Raw genomic sequence first — 20,741 nt, forward strand, 5'->3', positions numbered from 1 at the left:
CTATACTGTACCTCAAACACACTTCAGGACCCAGGAGAAGAATGCAACAAGATGGACATCCTCACAGCCTGCATGGTTAGGTGGATATGATTTTTTTCTGCACTGTGCATGATTTACAGCTTTGCATAATGTGTTTTGTTCTATCATACAAAAATATTAAAGAAAATCATCTTGGATTCATAGCTGGAACAGCAAGTGATGTGAGAACTCAGTTTTCATCTGTCGCTTTAGGATGCACATGTAACAGGATGCTGGTTTCAGTTCAACAGTGTATTTCTCATGAATTTATGGAAAACTGTTAATGCTTTGTACTGAAGTTCACATTCAGTGCTAGACTATTGTGCTTCTGTGTGCTTTACCTAGAGCTCAGCACATGGTCTTCTGATACGCTCTAAAAAGAAAGACTCCACGTCACCACCCTGCTCATACTCTCTAAGTGTGAATGTGTACATAAAAAACCAGGCTTATGTGAGGGGAATTAATTTGCTATACCTTAATAGAGGCATTACTTACACAACGTGTATAGAGATGCCCAAGAGATATCATGCCTTAGGCAGTTCCAATCTTTCTGATGATCCTTAGAGCACAAAAACCTCCTACACAGAGCTGTCTTTTAAAAGGTACAGTCTTACTCCTAACATAAATTCTCGCGTCTATATTCTGCATAACATGTCTGGAGGTGTGGCTGAGGTACTGCCTATTCAGTAGCTATGAAGAGATTGCTAAAGAGCATATACCATGAGTAACTACCAAAACCATTTAAATAACAGTGACTTGGGGGTCACCGTCAAAGAGGTAATACAGAAAAAAAAACAATCCCTTGTCCCACTTCACATTGTTTGATATGACACAATAATTTTTTATTCTGGGTTTAGGAAAATAACATGGTATTATTTTTAGCATGATTTTTAGACAGGAAAACTTGAAGAAAATTTACTTTAACCTTATTTTATTTAAGCACTGAACAAATTTAAGTTTTAAACACAAGACGTCTCTTCAGTGCAGTTATGTCTGTACTTCTATTCACAAATTCATGTTGAAATAAGGTAAGTGCACATCAGGACAATCTGTAGGATGCCACTGTTAAGCTTAATTAATCATTCTCATTTCTCTCTTGAGTCATCATAATGATTTTTTTTCATAGGGAAACCACTTCAAGAGAAATTTCTGAAGTTGGTGTTCTAAATGCTTAGATAGGGAAAATGCTTCAGCTTATAAAGATCCTGTGAGAGCATGTATTACTAAACGTACAGATGAATGCACTGTACAGTCTCTATTTCCACTATCTGTAGTTAAAGGAAGAGATACACAGCAAGATTTTTAACCATACCCAGGTATGTGGGATTCTACTTTTGTAGATGAACTGACGTTATTGTTATTTTAATTAGAACTTACACTATTAGCATTTTAATTTGATTCACAGTACCCCCTTTGAACACATGCAGAAGGTTGTATGCTGATAGCATAAGGTTTTTCTTCAATTACTCCTAATATTTTTTAAAGTAGAAAAAAAATCTGGAAAATGTTAAAGGATTTCAATATCTATTGTTCTAAGAAGTGGCTTTCAGTTAGAAATGACATTTAGGTGGAACCAACATTTTAGCAGAGCGAAGAGTAATATTTGCCCCTGCCAGTGTATTTCAGGGTATCATCACATGGTTGCCTCATCACACTGCTTTTGGTTTCAGCCCTCTCTTATTACCCCTTCCCATCTGACTGAAATCAGCTGATCTTTTATAGGGATTCCCACCTCCTGCCAGCAAGCTCCTCACTGTCAGATACCAAGCACCATAGTTAGGGTGTGCCTTTTAAATACAGAGACCAATAGGAACACAGTTGCCTCGTTTTGTCTGCCCTGTAAGAGCCAACTGCCTTCCCATCATTAAGCCTTTGCCAGCCAAAGGGAACACACTCTCAACCCGTAGGCTCAGCTTTCTGATTCCACATATGCCTTTGCTGAAAATGCAAATAAATAATAAAGGTATTTTAAAATAAATTTAAAGTATATCTTACATAATCTGGATAAAATGCAATTAACTTTTAACATTCATGCAATCATTTTATTATTGCAGCTAAAAAATAGTTCTCAGAATCCAGCTCTTCCAGAATCTCCAAGAAAAATACTCTTTGTTTCACCATTTTCTGATTCATTCGACTTTGGAAGCAAAATAAACACATTGCTGTGTTTAATATTGTTGCACAAGAGAATTCACAAGAATGAAATGTGTTCAAAGTTCCTAGAAAAAAAATGTAGCAACGCAGGCTGCCAACTTGTTCAATGTCAAGCTCTAGGCAGTATAGCAGGACTAGCAGTAAATGACTCAGAGTGAGTCACGCTTTAGCTATTTTTGCTTTTAAAGTAATGCCAGGCGCTGTGTTAATATTCAACCCAGAGTAAATTTAGCAATGCAAGAAAACAAGTGTTTCCATGGTTGCTCCTTCACAATGTTTATGGTATATACACAGCCATTAGGCACAGGAATTAAGCCAAATTAAGAATATGGAAATGTTCCTCTTTCATATACAACCAAATTTTGCTACACTGGGTTTCATGACTCACTCGGCTACTCATTTTTCCAACTCTTAACAAAAACGTAAAGCCACAGCTAGCACACCACCAACCATACTGTTAGTGGTCAATAGCCACTGCTTTCCTCTAAATGACGGCTTGTGCTGTGTGCACAGCTGAGCTGGAAGCATGCTGGTGTATCAGTAACTGCAGTCAAAAGCAAGTGTAATCATGATAATGAAGTTACACATATCTTTTTCAGGACAAAACAAGACTGACACATAGGCCTCACTAATGAAACTAAGGACATCAATCATGGGTTACATGCTCTGTGACACTTCTAAGAAGGAGGTGGCAGGTAGGAAAGTTGAAGAGGAGCACTGAAGGGAAGAAGGAGGTTGTGGCGTCATACAAAAAGGGAAAGCAGCTGTAGAAAAACAAGGAAGGATGCTGATTCAGGCTGGGGAGCAGTTGGGCAAAATGAGAGAAGTGGTAAAGGGGGTATGGCAGAGCTGGAAAATATCCTCCCACAACATAGCTGTGATGTGATAAAACCCATATGCAGGCATGATTTCAACAGAGCTATCTGCACAGCCATGCTTTCTTAGGTGAGCAGGTATTTGTGGAACTGTGGAATATGAGCCCAACTAATGCAGACATCCGTCATGGCATAGCAAAGCTCTGCCGGAGAAAGGAAAGGAAAATTCAGTCTGGGTTGTAGGAAAAAAACCAACCCAAAACAACTACAAAACCCCCAAAACCCCAAAGCAGTGGATGCTGCAGCAAAGGTTAGGTGAACAGCTTACTTTGCCCACACTAATAGCAGAGCTGCCAAATGATTACACATGATGGCTTCTTACACTTTTTTGTTCACATTTTAATATAGCGTTTTATTCATTAGTCTTAAATTGCAGTAATTACTATTTTTACTGTAGAGGCTGATAAAGCAATCAGGAAGCTTTTACATTTTTCCTCTCAGAGAAAACTCTTCAGCTTTTCTGCATGAAGTCTTCTTCCACACTGCGATAAGCAGGGCTTTTTTTCCCACTGTTTTCCTATCTGATTATAAACTAGCCACTTAGTTTATACTGGAAGCTTATAGATAGATCCTGATAAAGAGCTTTTCTGGAAAGATTTCTGATTTCAGTAAGTGACACATAAACTTTCAAATAGGGAGTGAGAGAGAATACTCAAGTCTGGGCCAGATCCAAAGAACTGAAGCAAACTATAGACACTGAAGTTCAAAATGATTAAAAATCCTCCATAGTGTCCTCCTAACTCTAAAGGGATCTAACCCTGGAAAGCCTCTCCCAGGTTCTCCAGGGATCTGAAGTTCTGATTTCAGCGCTTGCTCAGATCTGCCCCATCCTGAGTACCAAGGAATATGTTGTTTGTTCTGCAACCTCTTTGGCTCTTGAAATTAAGTACAGCTCCATCCAAGTGGAAGAAGAGAAGGTGGTGATGCAGATGTAGAGAACCCAGTTTCCCACTCCTTGCTGGGTAAGTTAACTACTGGAGTATGTAGTCATGCACCCTCTTTGCATCACCCCTTGCCCCCTTCCATTTCCAGCTGCACAGGGTGCACATTTTGCTTCCACACAAGGGCTGAAGAGTGCCCTCTACAGACCAGCCTACAGCCGAGGGGTTGCTTAAAAGCCTGCGAGCAGTTGCATGATGTCAGATGTATGGTCCAGCCCATCCAACAGTCTTACTCTGAGGATGAATAATAGCAAATATCTCCAGAGGACAGGAGGCAGGGAAAGCCTACAGCGATGTTTTCCTGGTATTCTTGTCCAGCGTCCAGTAATCTGGTCAGTGGCATTTGGAAGATCCAGAAAGGCGCCAAAAGTGACATCTTCCCCTCAAGGGATTCTTCTTAGCTGCTTATTTGTGAATTTATTTTCCTCACTTCCTGGGCAACTGCTGTAGACACAATGCCATCATATGAAACATATCACCATCGCCCCACTCACTGCTTCTCTGCCTCATGAGATATTTTTGGTGCCTGCTGGAACACCTGTTAAGCAACTTGCCTTTAATCCTGAGATCATTCACTGCAAGCCTGGTAACACAACAGATCTACATCCATGTTTCAGATGGTAACACATGATAAACCTATCCACACTTGTAAAGTCAGATCCTGTGTCACAAATGAGAGCTAATAACAGCTGAGAGATGACAACTTAAACCACTCTTCAATTGTGACAGAACATCCAATGCTCCAAGCCTGGTTTAGAGTGCAAATGCCTATGAAAAGTGTTTGACTTCTTTGACTTTGTGCTAACGGTGACTGAAAGCAACATATCTTAGGTTACCCCTGAGACACAGTACACACAATTACCACTTCAGCTCCCTGATAACATCAGCAATCGTTTGAGCGCCTAAAATTCCCAAATCCACAGATCACAGTCATGGTCCATTTCCTCTCCAGCTATATAATACAAGCATGTGTGCTCAGTCTCACAGTACAAGCCCTGATTCATTCCCTTCACGTTACTTTATAGTTGGCACATTTTTAGTCATCTTTTGCAATACTATGATTGACGTACAGATGTAAAGCACACTATGCTGACAGAACAGATTCATCACTGAACAAAGTTGTTCATGCAGATGTGCCATAACCCTCCTTGTGGGAGCCAAGGCACTTAACTCTGGGCTCTGGGATCCAGCCTGAGGTCCACAAACCTAAAAGATGGGTGTTGCAGTCCTTTAGTGCTTCTCTAGCTTTCTTCCTCCATTTCAGCACAACTTATTTAACAGGTTTGGGGTAGTATGAGGAAGATCTCCAGTACATTTAATGGCATAAAATTAAAGCTGGAAAGAAAACATGCTTTGCTGGGAGGTTATTGGTGTCTACAGCTTTCAAGAGGGAAATGAAACAGTATGGATGTAAAAAACTATGGTAAACAGCCAATGAACGTGAACTTCTGATAAGGAATTACAGGATGTTTGTTAATCTTGCTGTACATTGTTTGTTTGCATGTTACTGTATATTGCAAGTATTGATCAAGGAAATACTATTGATTTCAGAAGCTACACTAACACTTATCAAAGCACAACGTAGCTCAACCTGCATCTCTTCTGAAGGCCACACCAAAGAGCTACATGACAAATAGTTTCAGGACCCATAAAAACACCAAATGTTTTCTCTTAACTGGAGAACTCTGAAGTTACCATGCAGTGTGATATGCACTGATGGATTATTATTTAGTCAGCATTATCTCAGATCAACATCCCTGTTCTTCCTCAAATGCTTTACGCGTTGGCACTCAATCCAAATCCATTACTTGGAGTAGAATTCTACCTGGAGTAGAATTCTATTTGAAGTAGTATTTCCCTTGGTACTTGTGCATACCAGTGCCACAAAGTCCCACATACAAATGATTAAAATGAACATATAGGAAGGATAAAAAAACCCTACTGTCTATCCAGGAATAAGATAAATAGAATCACAGAATTGTAGAGTCATAGAATAGTTTGGGTTGGAAGGGACCTTCAAAGCTCATCTAGTCCAACCCTCCTGCAATAAGCAGAGACATCTTCAGCTAGATCAGGTTGCCCAGAACCACATCCAGCCTGGCCTTGAATGTCTCCAGGGATGGGGCATTCACCACCTCTCTGGACAACCTGTGCCAGTACTTTACCACCCTCATTGTACAGAATTTTCTCTTCACACAGCCTGAATCTCCCCCCTCTTTTAATTTAAAACCATCACCACTTGTCCTATCCCAACAGGCCATGCTAAAACATCTCTCCCCATCTTTCTTATAGGCCCCTTTTAAGAACTGATTACTCAAGAACTGAAATGCTCAAGTAACAGAAAAAATGAGTAAACAAAAAAAAGTTCCCCTAGTTTAAAGCTTTGCTTTATTTTCCTCAATATCCTAACTTCAAAATGAGAACATTTCAACTGAAGAAATGTAACACCTAGATGCTTTTCCTTTCCTCTTTCTTTGTTTTCATCTTCTTAGACCATTCTTCACCTGTTTTCCTGTGGTTACACTTGAAGTTTAAGCCATAAGCGCATGGCATAAGAATGGAATTCCTCCATCCTCTATCTTTTAAATTTGTCTGAATAGCAGGCAAAAGACATAATGGCAAGTAAAATTGTACTAAGCTGGCAGACGGGAGTCCTTGTGTTTTTTTGTATGTATAGTACATACATAGTACGTACATACTATACATACGTATTTTACACCAATATAGTTTGTATTATTACACCATGAAAGAAGTGAATGAAAACTCTTGGTGAAATTCTGGGGGTTGGAACTTGATGATCATAAGGTCCTTTCCAACCCTAACTATTCTATGATTTCAAATTGCTCACGTTTTGTTACCAGAAAGCAAATTTTCCATAGGGTATAATCCATCTATTGTAGTTTTCAGAATTTCAGATACAGGCAAGCTTTAGCTCTATGCTTCTTACTCATCTGAAATGTATAAAACATTTCTAATGAGTTCAAATATGGCCACAAGACATGAGATTCTAGAAAGTTCCTATGTTGCACAACTGGATTACCAAAGACACTGACTACACTGAACTCCACCGCTCAAGGAGAACACCCCTATAAGCAAGGGTTCAGTGCTGGCACACGAACAAACGAGCAAAAACTTGGTTACAAACTGATTTGCCTGAAAATTTCTCACGAGCTGAGCAAGGGTCTAAGGTTTTTCATCACTCTCCCAACAGAAACAAAGGGGAACAAATAATATATTTTAAGATGGGGATTTGTTAAATAATGGGATTGAATGCAACATCAAGGGAATGGAATCGGCATCTAGAAGCTCTCTTCCTGACCTAGATTCTTACAAACAGTAAAAAAGCCATGCTGGTAGCCATCAATGTGCTCACTTAAGAGAGAATTATCCCATGACAGTAACAATAAATTACCCAAAGTATTACCCCTAAATGTATAATAATAATAAAAAATTATTTCTGTGCAACACTTTATTTCCTTTCTAGATTTTATATGCCCAGTGCTGATTTGAAAGCCAGGCTGACATACAAGCAAGAACCGCATCTTGCAAAGACTTTCGCAACAGGATTAAATATAGATCTTTTTAAAATACATGTATAGATCAGATGAGAGACACAGAAAGAGATAAGAGGTGTTTACCCTCAAGTAGTCACTGATTGGAAGGGCAGATACTTGAAGGGGAGATATTTATAACAGAAGAAACCTACATCTGATGATCTTTCTCATTTAGATACCTCCCTCCCTCAGCTGAGTGCCTTTACCACACTGTTAAAGCCTCAGTATTTCCTTCTGCAGTTGTTTCCATTTTTACATATAGTTAAATACACCCTGAACTGAGAAAGTGGAAGACCAGATTCCAGAGCTACAGCTCAACCTCCTATAGGCCAAGAGTCAGTCAAATTCTGATTTTAAATCAATGAGATTGAAATCCAGGTTACTCACAGTGGAAAAGGGCTGTTTGAGGGGGTGGGCTGATTCCTCTTTCATTGTAATTATGAATTCCATGTCAGAACTCTAAACGCCAAAGCAAGCAAGTTCTTATTTTGGTCAATCATGTTAGAAAGGCAATAATTTCATCAAAGAAACCCTCTGAAGATCCATCTGCAACTGATGTTCTTCGTTAATCTACTAAAAGAAATATTGTTGATGCAAGCTTTTGCCCGTTAATCCTATCGACGTAGCTAATTTTGGGCATGGAAAAATTGTCCCAGATTACAAAAAAAAAGTTCTGATGGTTTCATTTGTTCTAGAGTTGGTCCTTCTTTACAAATTATCAAGAACACTAGCTGTGATGGCAATTTTGCAATTTGGATATTCATCTTGTTCGCACTGCCGTAGTATTTGAGCATCCCATTTATCTAGTTTGTTTTTCTAGCTTGTTTCTCCTCCCAACAATTCTGTGAAATAGAGGGATTGTATGTCAGACTTCATCAGCATCACTTTAACTCATACTATTTCATTCCCAGGCTTTGATCTTCTAATCCTTCAAAATTACAAGTAAGCAAGCCAACTAGTTCCTTCCAGAAAATATCTAGACAGGACAGTCCCAGAAGGACAAAACGATGCCAAGTTTCTCTCTCAGGGTAGTCCTTTAACCCTACCCAAAAGTCAGATCTCGTTCATACAAATGCCTCGAAACATATTCATGTCATTCCTCAGGGGCTGCAATCTGCTCCCTCAGCATCACGCTATGAAAACATTACTCTGGCAGACTAAAGCACAGTTATGTTATTATTTCCAGTTCTTTGAACTGACAAAACCACAAAAAATAATACTAATGTTTCAGTGCCACAAGAGAAGCAGGGCAATCGAGTGTTTTGCAGCGGACATGGCTACTTTGCTCCATAGGGTACCAGCCTGGAGCAGACAGATATGAACCAGTCCACATTCATTAGTCTCTCCTTGCAAAGCCCACAAACACAATACACACATAGCTGAATTTCAGATATAGGTATAAGGTTCAGACCCACAAGGATTTTAGGCACCTAACTCCCAGTGATCTGTTCTGAACCTAAAATGACTTGATCTAATACAAGACGACTAACAAAGCAAAGAACTAAACCGAAGTATCCTAAACTCCAAGTGACCTTCCTAAGTGCTAGATCATCTTTCACTTCTTTACTAGTCAAAGGGCTGTCTAATAAGGGATTTTACATAAATGAAAAGTGCATATCCCACACACGCCACTGAACTGTCGTAACATCAATCCCACTTTCAGTTAGAATTTCCAACTTTTCTGCTGAAGTTGCTTTCCCATAATTAGTCAGTAATCTAGGGGATCTTAAATTACTATTTCATATTAAAAAAGACAAAGAAAAACACACTAATGTTCTTTTTCAGCTGATCCTCTGTCAACACAGTTTAAGTATAAAGATGAAAACAGACCAACTAAGAAGCTACGCAGAACTGAATAGGATGCCAGCTCTGCAAATCAGTTATGTGACTCCACACATGTAAGTTTAACTACTTACTGAAGTTTCACTTCTGTTATATGTTGAAGAATAAGATTAACTTGGCTCCATCAGTGTGATGTTGTGAGGATTAATTGGATGAAACTTTTCAAGCACTACACTACACAGGTTGCAGCTTGCTTTCTTAAGCTCCTAAAAGCAAATCAAAGACTTCAGTCCTTCCTGGACGTCCAAATAGACTGTTACATAAATTTAAAGAGAATTCCTTTCACAGTGTCATTTTTTCAACCAGTGCAGTTTTCTACACAAACTGCATCTCAAATTACATTTTTTTTATGCCATTATTTCTGAGCATATGCATGACTTAAACTTCATGTATCATCAATAGGGCATAATGGTGTGTACTTGAACACTAAATATTAAATCTTACAACCTTCTCCTTTCAAAATAATTCTTTTTGATAATGAATATGAATCTGTCCTAGCAAAATGTTAAAATGTGATACATACATTTTACAATTTTCTTTCAAACCCTCTGTAACATTTTTTCTTCAGTGGGCAGGACAAGGAAGACCTTTACAACTGCAATGCTTTCCAAATTACATTGCAGTGACTGGTCTCCTATGACAAAAAACCTGCCTAAACTACTACTGTGTCTCAAAATTATTTGTTCCCTATAAAAAAAAAAAAAAAACTTTCTACATTTGCCAAATTCACTCCTTCAATTGTTTGGCAAAGCCAGCAATGTTGTCATTCACTCAAACCTTAACACTTCCTACAACATGACTACTGAACATGCATCTGCTGGGTGTTCGTACAGCCCATAGTTATCAAGGATTTCAAAGTGCATGTTATCAGCTGCTATAAAAGGGCTATGAAACCTGCCATCCTTTGTGCACCAAATGTGAAACTAAATAACCTTCAGCAAACAGCAGCGGCAGCTAGGGTCACAGGAGGAGAGATTATACCTGCTGATTAGCTCTTTGCACAGAGTATCAGAAATTTAAACTGATACACAGAGATTAAAGGCAGATCTTACTTTCATTTTATGAAGGCAAAATTCTCATACTCTGTGCCAGAAGATGCCTTTGAGATATATATATATATATTCTATATATATTGGCATGGAATAAAAAGACTTGGTAATACAACTTTAAACAGAAGGTGAGATTTTAAATTTACAGAAGATACAAAATGCAAAGTTACAATTCCTGCAGTAATCATGACTTGGTTCCTATAGGCTTAGTCCTGCAAGGTCCTGTACTGTGGTTACACTCCAATAAGGAAGTGAAACATGCCAGCAATCTCACTCATTTCAAAGGATCTACTCAAGCACTTTAATTTAAGCAACTTGCTCAAGTATGTAACTTAATCAAAAGGAGATCACTAAAGCACTTTGCAGATCCAGGACCCTTATGTGTAAAGAGTGGATCAGTCATGCAGGGTCACAAAAATGTTTTCTTACAAACCACACATGTAATCATTTAGAATTTGCTGCTATTACCAGATTTAGTGAATACCCCTCCAAGTGCTCCATTATTTGGAAAAGATGATGTAGCCATTCTGGGGTACAAGAAATGGCTGAAAATATCATAAAAACATATTAATCAACACTTATTTTCCATGGCTTACATTCTAAGCAGGTATGAGACAAAAAAATGAAAATGTTTTCCATTAAAAATAAGAAGTGGGAATTTAGGAATGTGAGATTGTTCTGAAAACAGACTTGAGGAAAAAAATCACTTGCTCTTCACATAAAACCCGTCTGACAGTGTTTTGACACATATCATCAGAGGTGGAGATTTCACATCATTTTGCACAAATTCCAGCTAAAGGAGCTGCATAATAAAGGCTCACAGATTGAGGGAAAATGCCTGCAAACTGTCTGAAAGCTGAGCAGAACAGAAACTGCTCTGAGGCATGATATCATCTTTACTGTCACACAGATGCACTTTCCCAATTTCATTTCTTCACTTTAGCTGCTGCTAAAGCTCAAAGAGAAGAAGGTCTCCTTCCCACAAAGCTGCCTGGAGAAGAGGACAACCTGAAGACGATACAGCGCTGATCCCCTCCCTGAGAGTATCAGAGATACCTACTATGCTTCATGTCACCTCTTAGGTGGCAGAGAACAACCACACAGCTCCTTTTCATCACTGGGGCACCAAATATCAAGAGACAAAATGTATTAGCCTTCTGAATTTTCTATTGAAATAACGTTATATTTAACTGCTTCACACTCTGCACCATACCCAAAAGGAAAGTTTTTCTCCTTAAAACACTAGCTAATTTCTAAGTAGCAAGACAATATGAGACTACGTTTCCTTGTTCAGCTATTCTACAATAAAAATTGTCAAACTCTGCATAAAAACTATGTAATGATTAATGGTAAGCTATCATGAAAGGCAAATCATTTTAGCATCTACCCCATCTGCTCTTCAGATAGAAAAGGCTGGGACAAGAGAAAACTCCAGGAAAGCTCCTCTAAAAAACATGGCTGGAGTTTTTATATCTTATCTGATTTAGCAATAAAACCAAACCCCAGGAAAGAGCTAAAAACTGAATCACACTGTGTATGTGTGCTTGAAACAGGCCAGGAGTCATGCACTAAGTTGTGCACAAACCTGGCAAGACTAATACCTGAAAACAAAGTAGCAACCAGGTAGCTGTAGATGAAGTTATCGATACATGCAACTCACATCAAGTAGCTTTACACATAACTCACACCAAGCAGTGTCCCCAAAATTGCAGACACATTATAATATGCTGTATTATGGGACCAGTACTGTAGGACTCATGCTTTTGAAAACACAGTGCATAAAGGAGAAGCTAAGGAATACACAGATGACTTGACTCAAGCACACTGCTGACTAACACGATGACCTTAATGTTCTCCTGTATCTGAGCTCAGCTAGTACTGCAACCCAAAAGTCCCTGCTTTCGAGCCCATTCTTTACAGTAACACTACTTTCTGCATGGTGTATGTGATATTTTAGATAGTGCTCAACTACACATCTCAGCATACTAATTTACTACATAGAGCCCAACAACAAGAATAGACTTTCTGTACCAGACAGAGTACACGTCAGCTTAGCTTCTCACAAAGATGTTAAGACCAGAGGCCCTGATCCTATGAGAATGTATCTGTCATTTTTTAAGCTTGTGAATGAATTTGTGACATTCAGTTGTTGAGGTCTTTTTAAAGATTATGTATGAGTGCCCAAAACACAGAAAAGGAGAGAGAGAGGAAAAGGGTAAGAAGTTCACATAGCTACAACAGAGAAACTGAACAATCTTACTGGCTCCAGGTCACTGTATCATAAGAAGCAAATTTACATCTGTGAATACAGACTTCACTGATCTTCAGTCATCCACTATTATTCAAGAATTTCTGAGAGCCTTCCCTGTAAAAAAGCCTTTTGAAGAGGAAAGTAAAGTCGGAAAGTGACTTTGTGGAGGATCAACAGACTACTTAGGCAGAAGACACAATATTAATGCAAGTTTAAGGCAGCACTATTGTGTTTGCTTTGAAAAGTTTAACTTTGAATTTTCCACCTATTTCTGTCTGCAGATCTGAGGTGGCATTTAGTTATCCATTTCAAAAGCAGGGGGGATATACCAGGCTCTTTATTTGAATGCATGCTCATTATACTGCACCCAAGTCTGTGAAAGTTAACTAATAACTTTCCATTCAGGTTCTTAAATTGCATAAAATGCTGCAATATGACCAAATGTGATGGTTTTACCTCATCCGAAACATCATGTGTTCTACAAAACCCAAGCTGACCCATCTGACTGAAACAGTCTGAACACAGCAGTCCATCCAACATCACCATGCATTTCATACTGGACACAGTCTGACCTCTGTGCACAACTAAAACAGAAGTCCAAGTGGCTAATAGGACATATCTGGATTTCAGGCAGTATTAGCAGAATGATGTCCTTGCATATTTTTTTTTCCAAGAATAACATTTCCTGTGCTTATTTAATCTTATTTAATTTTATTTAACCTTATTTAATACCTTTTTTTTCAACAGGTATTCCAGCTAGAACTCAGTCCCACAGCCTGAGCTGAATGCAGTACTACGGCATACACCCCTTCCTCAGGCAAGTACAGGGTGGAAAGTAAATCCAAAGTCAGTTATCAAGATTTTATCTTCTCAGTTACAAACACCTGGAAATTAGGAATTACAACATAATGGTGGGGCAGTAATAATTTTATGGTTATGGAGAGAGTGAAAATTACACTGTTCTGTGGTCTGCAACTTGGTATGCTCATTCTTAAGAATAGCGCCAAGAGCTCACTTGAACTCAGAGATCAATGCTAATACTCAAATCCAAAATCTCAGAAACCATAGACAAGAAACACGTATATTAAGCCCTCAAGCTCTAATCCTAGGGAGTTTTCAGATATCAGATCTAAAATTCACCTTGTCAAACATGTCTTCACACTTCATAAATCTCTACAGAGAACAGGGAAGTAATCCAAAGTCCAGTGAACTCAGCGGGAAAATTCTTTCCGCTAGTTTCAGCGGGTTTCGGATAGGGCTCCACAAAAACAAAGCTCAAGGAGAGCTACAGGAAAGCATCCAGAGTATCACTTTCTAATGGTATAAATCATTAATCTATAACTCCTGAGGTTCCTGAGATACCAGTTTATGTTGAAATCAAAATGCAGGGTGGGAGGGAATAGGTTCAGGGGTCAAGGGACAGCAAGCAGAATAATATGAGTTCAAAACACGATCACGACTGGGGAAGAGCAGCATAAATAGTGTTAGAGCCTATGAACTTTCCCGGCAACAGTAATCAGAGATATTTTAATGGCTACTATAATCTGCAGGGCAATAAAAGTGTACAGTTTTGTCGTGCTGCATAAATACTAGAACTGTTCACTCTCCAGCTTTTCTGGTAATTCAAGCAGAAATAACTTCATAATTTAACACTTGATAAATCACATGAATTAAGAAAACCAGATTTTAATAAATTGCAGCATTACATGGTGCGTGCATAGAAGCTGTAAACCTGAGAACACACACGGTAAGCATTTTTTAACAATATAGTTCTACCATTAAAGCAAAGGTCTTCTTAGAGTTGCAACACATCCTAAGTTGTGAAACAAGAGCAATTTGTTTAAGTGACAAATGAAAACAGCTTACCTAATCTTTTTAGAAGATCCTATCAACTAAGAATAAAACTAATGAGAAAGGCTTCTAACGAAAAAGCCCACCTTCCACAGAAAAAGATGTGAAGCAACATTTTCAGGGTATTTGTATTCAGACATAGCAGGAGCTGTGGGAGTCTAAATAAAACTACCAAAGTAATTAACACTGGCTTCCTTCTGCACAGATAGCAATTTAAGTAAGTTTTTAAATACAAACACCCACCTCAGTTTGAGCCATAACCAGCAGCTCTATAGGGCAGTTAGTCACATCTTACCATTTCAAAGAATCTATAGTTTTTAAAAGATAAGACTTACATTGTTTTCTCATCTGTTTAAGCTGATCCTTAAAATAAACATATTTTTCATTGTTTTGCAAATCTGAGTCACTGTTCTCGCTCTCCATCGCAGTAAATTTTTCGTGTACTAAAGATTTTAAATCTGGTATATTTTCTGGTTTTTCTCTTTTGATCTGTAAGGAATAAGAAGTACAATGTTATTCATTATGACCTATTTTAATACAAAGCAGAAGACATCAAGCAAAAAGCCATGAACATAATCTCGGTTTCTTTTGACTACATTTAGATTTCCTGCTCTGAAACCATAACCTCCAGGTAAATATTTGCTTCAGCAGAAGTAACTATGATATGCAGAGATTAACTTCTCAGTGTCATTTAACTCAGTTACTGCTGTACAGGTTATTTCATAGAATCATAGAATCGTTCGGGTTGGAAAGGACCTGAAGATCATCAAGTTCAAACTCCCCTGCCACGGGCAGGGACACCTCACACTAAACCATATCATCCCAAGGCTTCGTCCAACCTGGCCTTGAACACCACCAGGGATGAAGCATTCACAACCTCCTTGGGCAACCTATTCCAGTGCCTCACCGCCCGTACAGTAAAGAACTTCCTCCTGATATCCAATCTAAACTTCCCTTGTTGAAGTTTGAATCCGTTACCCCTTGTCCTGTCACTACAGTCCCTAATAAAGAGTCCCTCCCCAGCATCCTTATAGGCCCCCTTCAGATACTGGAAGGCTGCTATGAGGTCTCCATGCAGCCTTCTCTTCTCCAGGCTGAACAGCCCCAACTTTCTCAGCCTATCTTCATACAGGAGGTGCTCCAGTCCCCTGATCTCCTTGTGGCCCTTCTCTGGACTTGTTCCAACAGTTCCATGTCCTTTTTATGTTGAGGACACCAGAACTGCCCACAATACTCCAAGTGAGGTCTCACGAGAGCAGAGTAGAGGGGCAGGATCACCTCCTTTGACCTGCTGGTCACGATCCTTTTGATGCAGCCCAGGATACGGTTGGCTTTCTGGGCTGTGAGCACACACTGCCAGCTCATGTTCATTTTCTCATTGACCAAAACCCCCAAGTCCTTCTCCACAGGGCTGCTCTGAATCTCTTCTCTGCCCAACCTGTAGCTGTGCCTGGGATTGCTCTGACCCAGGTGTAGGACCTTGCACTTGGCATGGTTAAACTTCATAAGGTTGGCATCAGCCCACCTCACAAGTGTGTCAAGGTCCCTCTGGATGGCATTCCTTCCCTCCAGTGTATCAACCGAACCACACAGCTTGGTGTCATCGGCAAACTTGCTGAGGGCGCACTCAATCCCACTGTCCATGTCAGCGACAAAGATGTTGAACAAGACCGGTCCCAACACCAATCCCTGAGGGACACCACTCGTTACTGGTCTCCAGCTGGACATTGAGCCATTGACCACAACTCTTTGCGTGTGCCCATCCAGCCAGTTCTTTATCCACCGAGTGCTCCATCCATCAAAATGATGCCTCTCCAATTTAGAGACAAGGATGTCGTGTGGGACAGGGTTGAACGCTTTGCACAAGTCCAGGTAGATGACATCAACTGCTCTACCCCTGTCCATCAGTTCTGTAGCCCCATCACAGAAGGCCACCAAATTGGTCAGGCAGGATTTCCCCTTAGTGAAGCCATGCTGGCTGTCACCAAGCACCTTGTTGATTTTCATGTGCCTTAGCATGCCTTCCAGGAGAATCTGCTCCAAGATTTTGCCAGGCACAGAGGTGAGATTGACTGGTCTGTTCTGTCGGGAACTTCATCTGGAAAAAGGGAAATATAACCCCCATTTTCAAGAAGGGGAAAATGGATGACCCAGGGAATTACAGACCAGTCATCCATTTTCCCCTTCTGGAAAATGGGGGTTGTATTTCCCTTTTTCCAGTTGTTGGGAAATTCACCTGACTGCCACGATTTTTCAAATATGATGGACCATGGCTTAGCAACTTCATTCGCCAGCTAACATTCTCACGCTAACAACAGGCAAAACTGAACCCTGCAGGCAAATTTACATCCATGAGTGGTAAAGATCAACATGTTAACAAGAGCCAGCATAACACTGAATGTGAATGAAACCAAAGAGTACAGAACTGCCCATAAAGTAAGAAGATGACTGAAAGGCAAGTAATTTTTAAAGAGTTTTCTAAAAGCTTCCCCTCTCTCCCCACTTTTGAATCAGCTTTCTGGAAGTTTATAATCTACCTACTGTGAGGGTGGTGAGGCACTGGAACAGCTTGGCCAAAGAAGTTGTGACTGCTCTGTCCCTGGCACTGTTTCAAGACCAGGTTGGACAGAGTCTTGGGTGACATGGTTTAGTGTGAGGTGTCCCTGCCCATGCCAGGGATTCAGAACTAGACGATCTTTCCAGCTCAAACCATTCTGTGACTCTATGGTAAAAGCAGCAAAAGCAGTACACGTAGCTAATGTAAAAGGAAACCACCTCTACTTATTTGTGCTGTGTGAACAAGAAGCATTATTCCATACAGGCAGGCAAAAACAGTTTCCTGAAAATCATCTGCTTATAATAATTGCATCTGAAATAATTCGGAGAACTAATGACTAGAAACAAAAGGGAAGTCAATCATGTAGGCGATATTAAGATATTCCAAGAATGCAAAAATTACTTTGTGAACCCCCAGAAAACAATGATTAGAGTCTTTGCTTCCCGACATGAAATTCTAGGGAATTGTACCTTTGATAGGTCTTCATAAGAACTAGCTTACAGGTGATGGGGACTGTGCTATGCAATGATGATCAGCAACAGCACAGACTCTGAAAGAAGGTGGACATCTGTCACATTCTTAATGCTAAGCATTTCCTGAATCAGACAAAAGCTATTTCTATCCCAAACATATGGTGAAACATGACATTCTGAAATAAAGGAGGTAAGCATTTCTGCTGAGCCACTCCTCCCCTGCAGCACATATGACATTCTGCCCCTCACCAGACCATGGTACTGGTCATTGTGAAAGACAGGAAAAGAGCCTACTGAGACAAAAATGGTTCACTTCATCAAATCATTTACAGGCTTCAGAGTTTACAGAGACCTTGGAAATCCTATGGAATGCATCTTTTTTCAGTAGCCAATGAATTAATAAATATTCATGTAAAAATGGACTTTGCAGATACGTAAAATGCTACATAGCCATGAAAACTAAACTTTCCTTTTAATCCAAGTAAATTAATCCATAGAACTATTATTTCTTCCAAGCGTAAAGCAGTTTGGCACATTTACTTTAGGCAGACACAAGTTGTGGCAAGAATTAAAATAAGAGAAAAGCATGCACTGCCAGGTGATAGCATGTAGCTTTCAAAGGCACCTGGAGAGGAAAGATCACCTACCACAGCATCCAGCTGTCAATGGGAGACACTCAGGAATGCCTTGGTACCAAAGGAGTACAGTGACTCTGAAGACCAACAGCACAGATGCTCAGAGTGCTACATAAAGCCAAGCAGAAGCCTACAGTCTTTAGCCTGTGAAACCTGACAAAAGGAGCTAAGGAAATAAGAGCATTCTGTGCTTCCAGCAATGGGGGCAATCACACGTACTCACATGTTGCCTCTGTGTGCTGGTTTTGGCTGGCATAGAGTTACTTTTCTCCATAGTAGCTGGTATGGGGCTGTGTTTTGGATTTGTGCTGGAAACAGTGCTGATACCAGAGAGGTGCTTTAGTCACGGCTGAGCAGCACTTACACACAGCCAAGGCCTTTTCTCTCCTCACACCACCCCACAGAGAGCAAGCTGGGGGTTCACAAGGAACTGGAGGGGACACAGCAGGGACAGCAGACCCCAGCTGACCCAAGGGTTATTCCACACCATATGGCGTCTTGATCAGCGTATATTGCTGAGGGAAGAAAAGGAAGGGAGGGACATTCACAGTGATGGTGTTTGTCCTCCCAAGTAACCATTACACATGATGGAGCCCTGCTAGCCTGGAAATGGGCTGAACTGGGATGGGAAGCAGTGAATTAATTCCTGCATTGCTCTGCTTGTGTGCATGGCTTCTGCTTTACCTATTGAACTGCCTTTATCTCAACCCACGAGTTTACTCATTTTTACTTTTTTTGATTCTCTCCCCCATCCTGTTGCAAAGGATTGAGTAAGTGGCTGTGTGGGACTTAGTTGCTGTCTGTGGCTAAACCACGACAAACTGCTGCAAAAGAAGGCCTATCAGAATCAGAATCATCATTGTTCCATATTCAGCTGGAGAAGAAAACTGGCCATCAAGTGTACACAAGCACAAGAATGCATTTACTAAATCTAAATACATTGAAAATCCAACATATTAAAAAATAATTATTTGAGCTGGACAACATGTAGTGCAAACATACTCCTTCCTGCAACAACTCCATCAGGCTGCTTTTACAGACATTCTCTCTTTCTCTCTTTAACATAAAAATGATGTATAAACAGAGGACCACACTCACAAGCATAGCCCAAATCACCACTCGTCACTAGGACCTGCCCTCAACATGAATGAGAGCACTGTGGCCAGATACCATATAGAAGAGCCAGTTGTGTATACTAAAAAAAAACAACAAACCAAAGTGCTTCTAAGTTGCTGATACACAAAGAGTAAAAGAAATGATATGGACATTCATCACAGACATCTATCTATAGTAAAGACAATGTCAATAGTCTTTTCTTCTCCATAGGGACTATGTTTCACATTGGTATAGTTACATCAGGCTCTTTTTATCTTTTTCTTGACTCATAAAAGATTTGAGTACCAAAATCCACCAACACAGCATCTTCAATCATAACCTCAGAGTGAGAGGTGAAGAGAAAGGTGCAGTCAATGTTAGCTCAGTGGTTTTCTCAACTCCAAGAATTAAAGGACTTTACACATATGAGCAGAAAGAGAGAAGGGACTGTAACTTACACTGTCATGTTAGTAAAAAGGCCAGATCATAGAATCATAGAACAGTTAGGGTTGAAAAGGACCTTAAGATAATCTAGTGCCAACTCCCCTGCCACGAAATGTTTGAGAAGCTGCGTTGTATACACACAAGCTTTGCCTCAGCCACTGTGCAGCTGCAGAAATTCACATGTCAGTATCTGTACTAACCTCGAGATAACAATTACATAAAACCCTTCCTTGGCTACAGAACTCTCACACAGCTTGCTGCCATGTATCTAACCAAGTAAGAGATATCATGCTATTTGCTAAAGGCAACACGAGCAATTTCACCAGATATCACGAAAAAATGAAGTCTTTCACACCAGCTATATTCTCAATAGCAATGCACTGCATCGTGAGGATAGTCGAGCAACACAGTGTTATTGTATGACATAAGCTCAGACAACCTTCTAGTACAGAAACCTAAAGAGTCAGACAAGAGATGTTCAAAGGATGCCCTTTCCTGTAGTTTAACATCTTCCATGTTTCCAATTTAAATTCAGTTTCTGTTCACCTCCAGACAATTGCTTTTATTAAAATGATTAGTAGAGACACCGTTCCTGACCACACTCAATACTCTACCATCATGTATGCTATTACAAGCACTACTATGCCAGGCAGACCTTCTGGAAGGTCAACATGTCACAGGTGAATAATAAGGCATGTCCACCCACACTAATAACAAGTAAATATGTTTGCTGTGCACAAGCAACTTCTCTTTGGTTACTGCATATCCTATTCCATGAAGAGAATTGAGAATGCTCTAACCCAACAGCATAAATGAAACCAAATGAAAGAAAATGTGACATCAGTCCTAGTTCCTCCTGGTGGGACAGAACATCATACACACCCTTACAGGCATAGTTTTCTTTAGTTCTCACCACCCATTCCTACTGTACAGATTCATGATGGATGTAGTGAAGATGAGCATATCAACATGTATGAGGACAATACAAATTTAGGATATGGC

General features: G+C 39.9%; 1 protein-coding gene across 5 annotated transcripts in view; it reads right to left on the reverse strand.

The window, feature by feature from the left end:
* The window catches only part of NSMCE2 (NSE2 (MMS21) homolog, SMC5-SMC6 complex SUMO ligase), a 131,770-nt gene that overhangs the window by 55,138 nt on the left and 55,891 nt on the right, over nt 1-20,741 (reverse strand). For all 5 annotated transcript variants that reach the window (XM_057429847.1, XM_057429846.1, XM_057429845.1 and 2 more), the window contains one exon: nt 14,871-15,024. In XM_057429847.1, coding sequence (XP_057285830.1) covers nt 14,871-15,024 — 154 coding nt within the window. The remainder of the gene's footprint in view (nt 1-14,870; nt 15,025-20,741) is intronic.

Source organism: Pezoporus wallicus, unplaced genomic scaffold (genome assembly GCF_028554395.1).
Source record: "Pezoporus wallicus isolate ANWC-B61680 ecotype Strahan unplaced genomic scaffold, APGP_CSIRO_Pwel_v1 contig_7545, whole genome shotgun sequence".
NCBI classification, from domain to species: Eukaryota; Metazoa; Chordata; class Aves; order Psittaciformes; family Psittacidae; genus Pezoporus; species Pezoporus wallicus.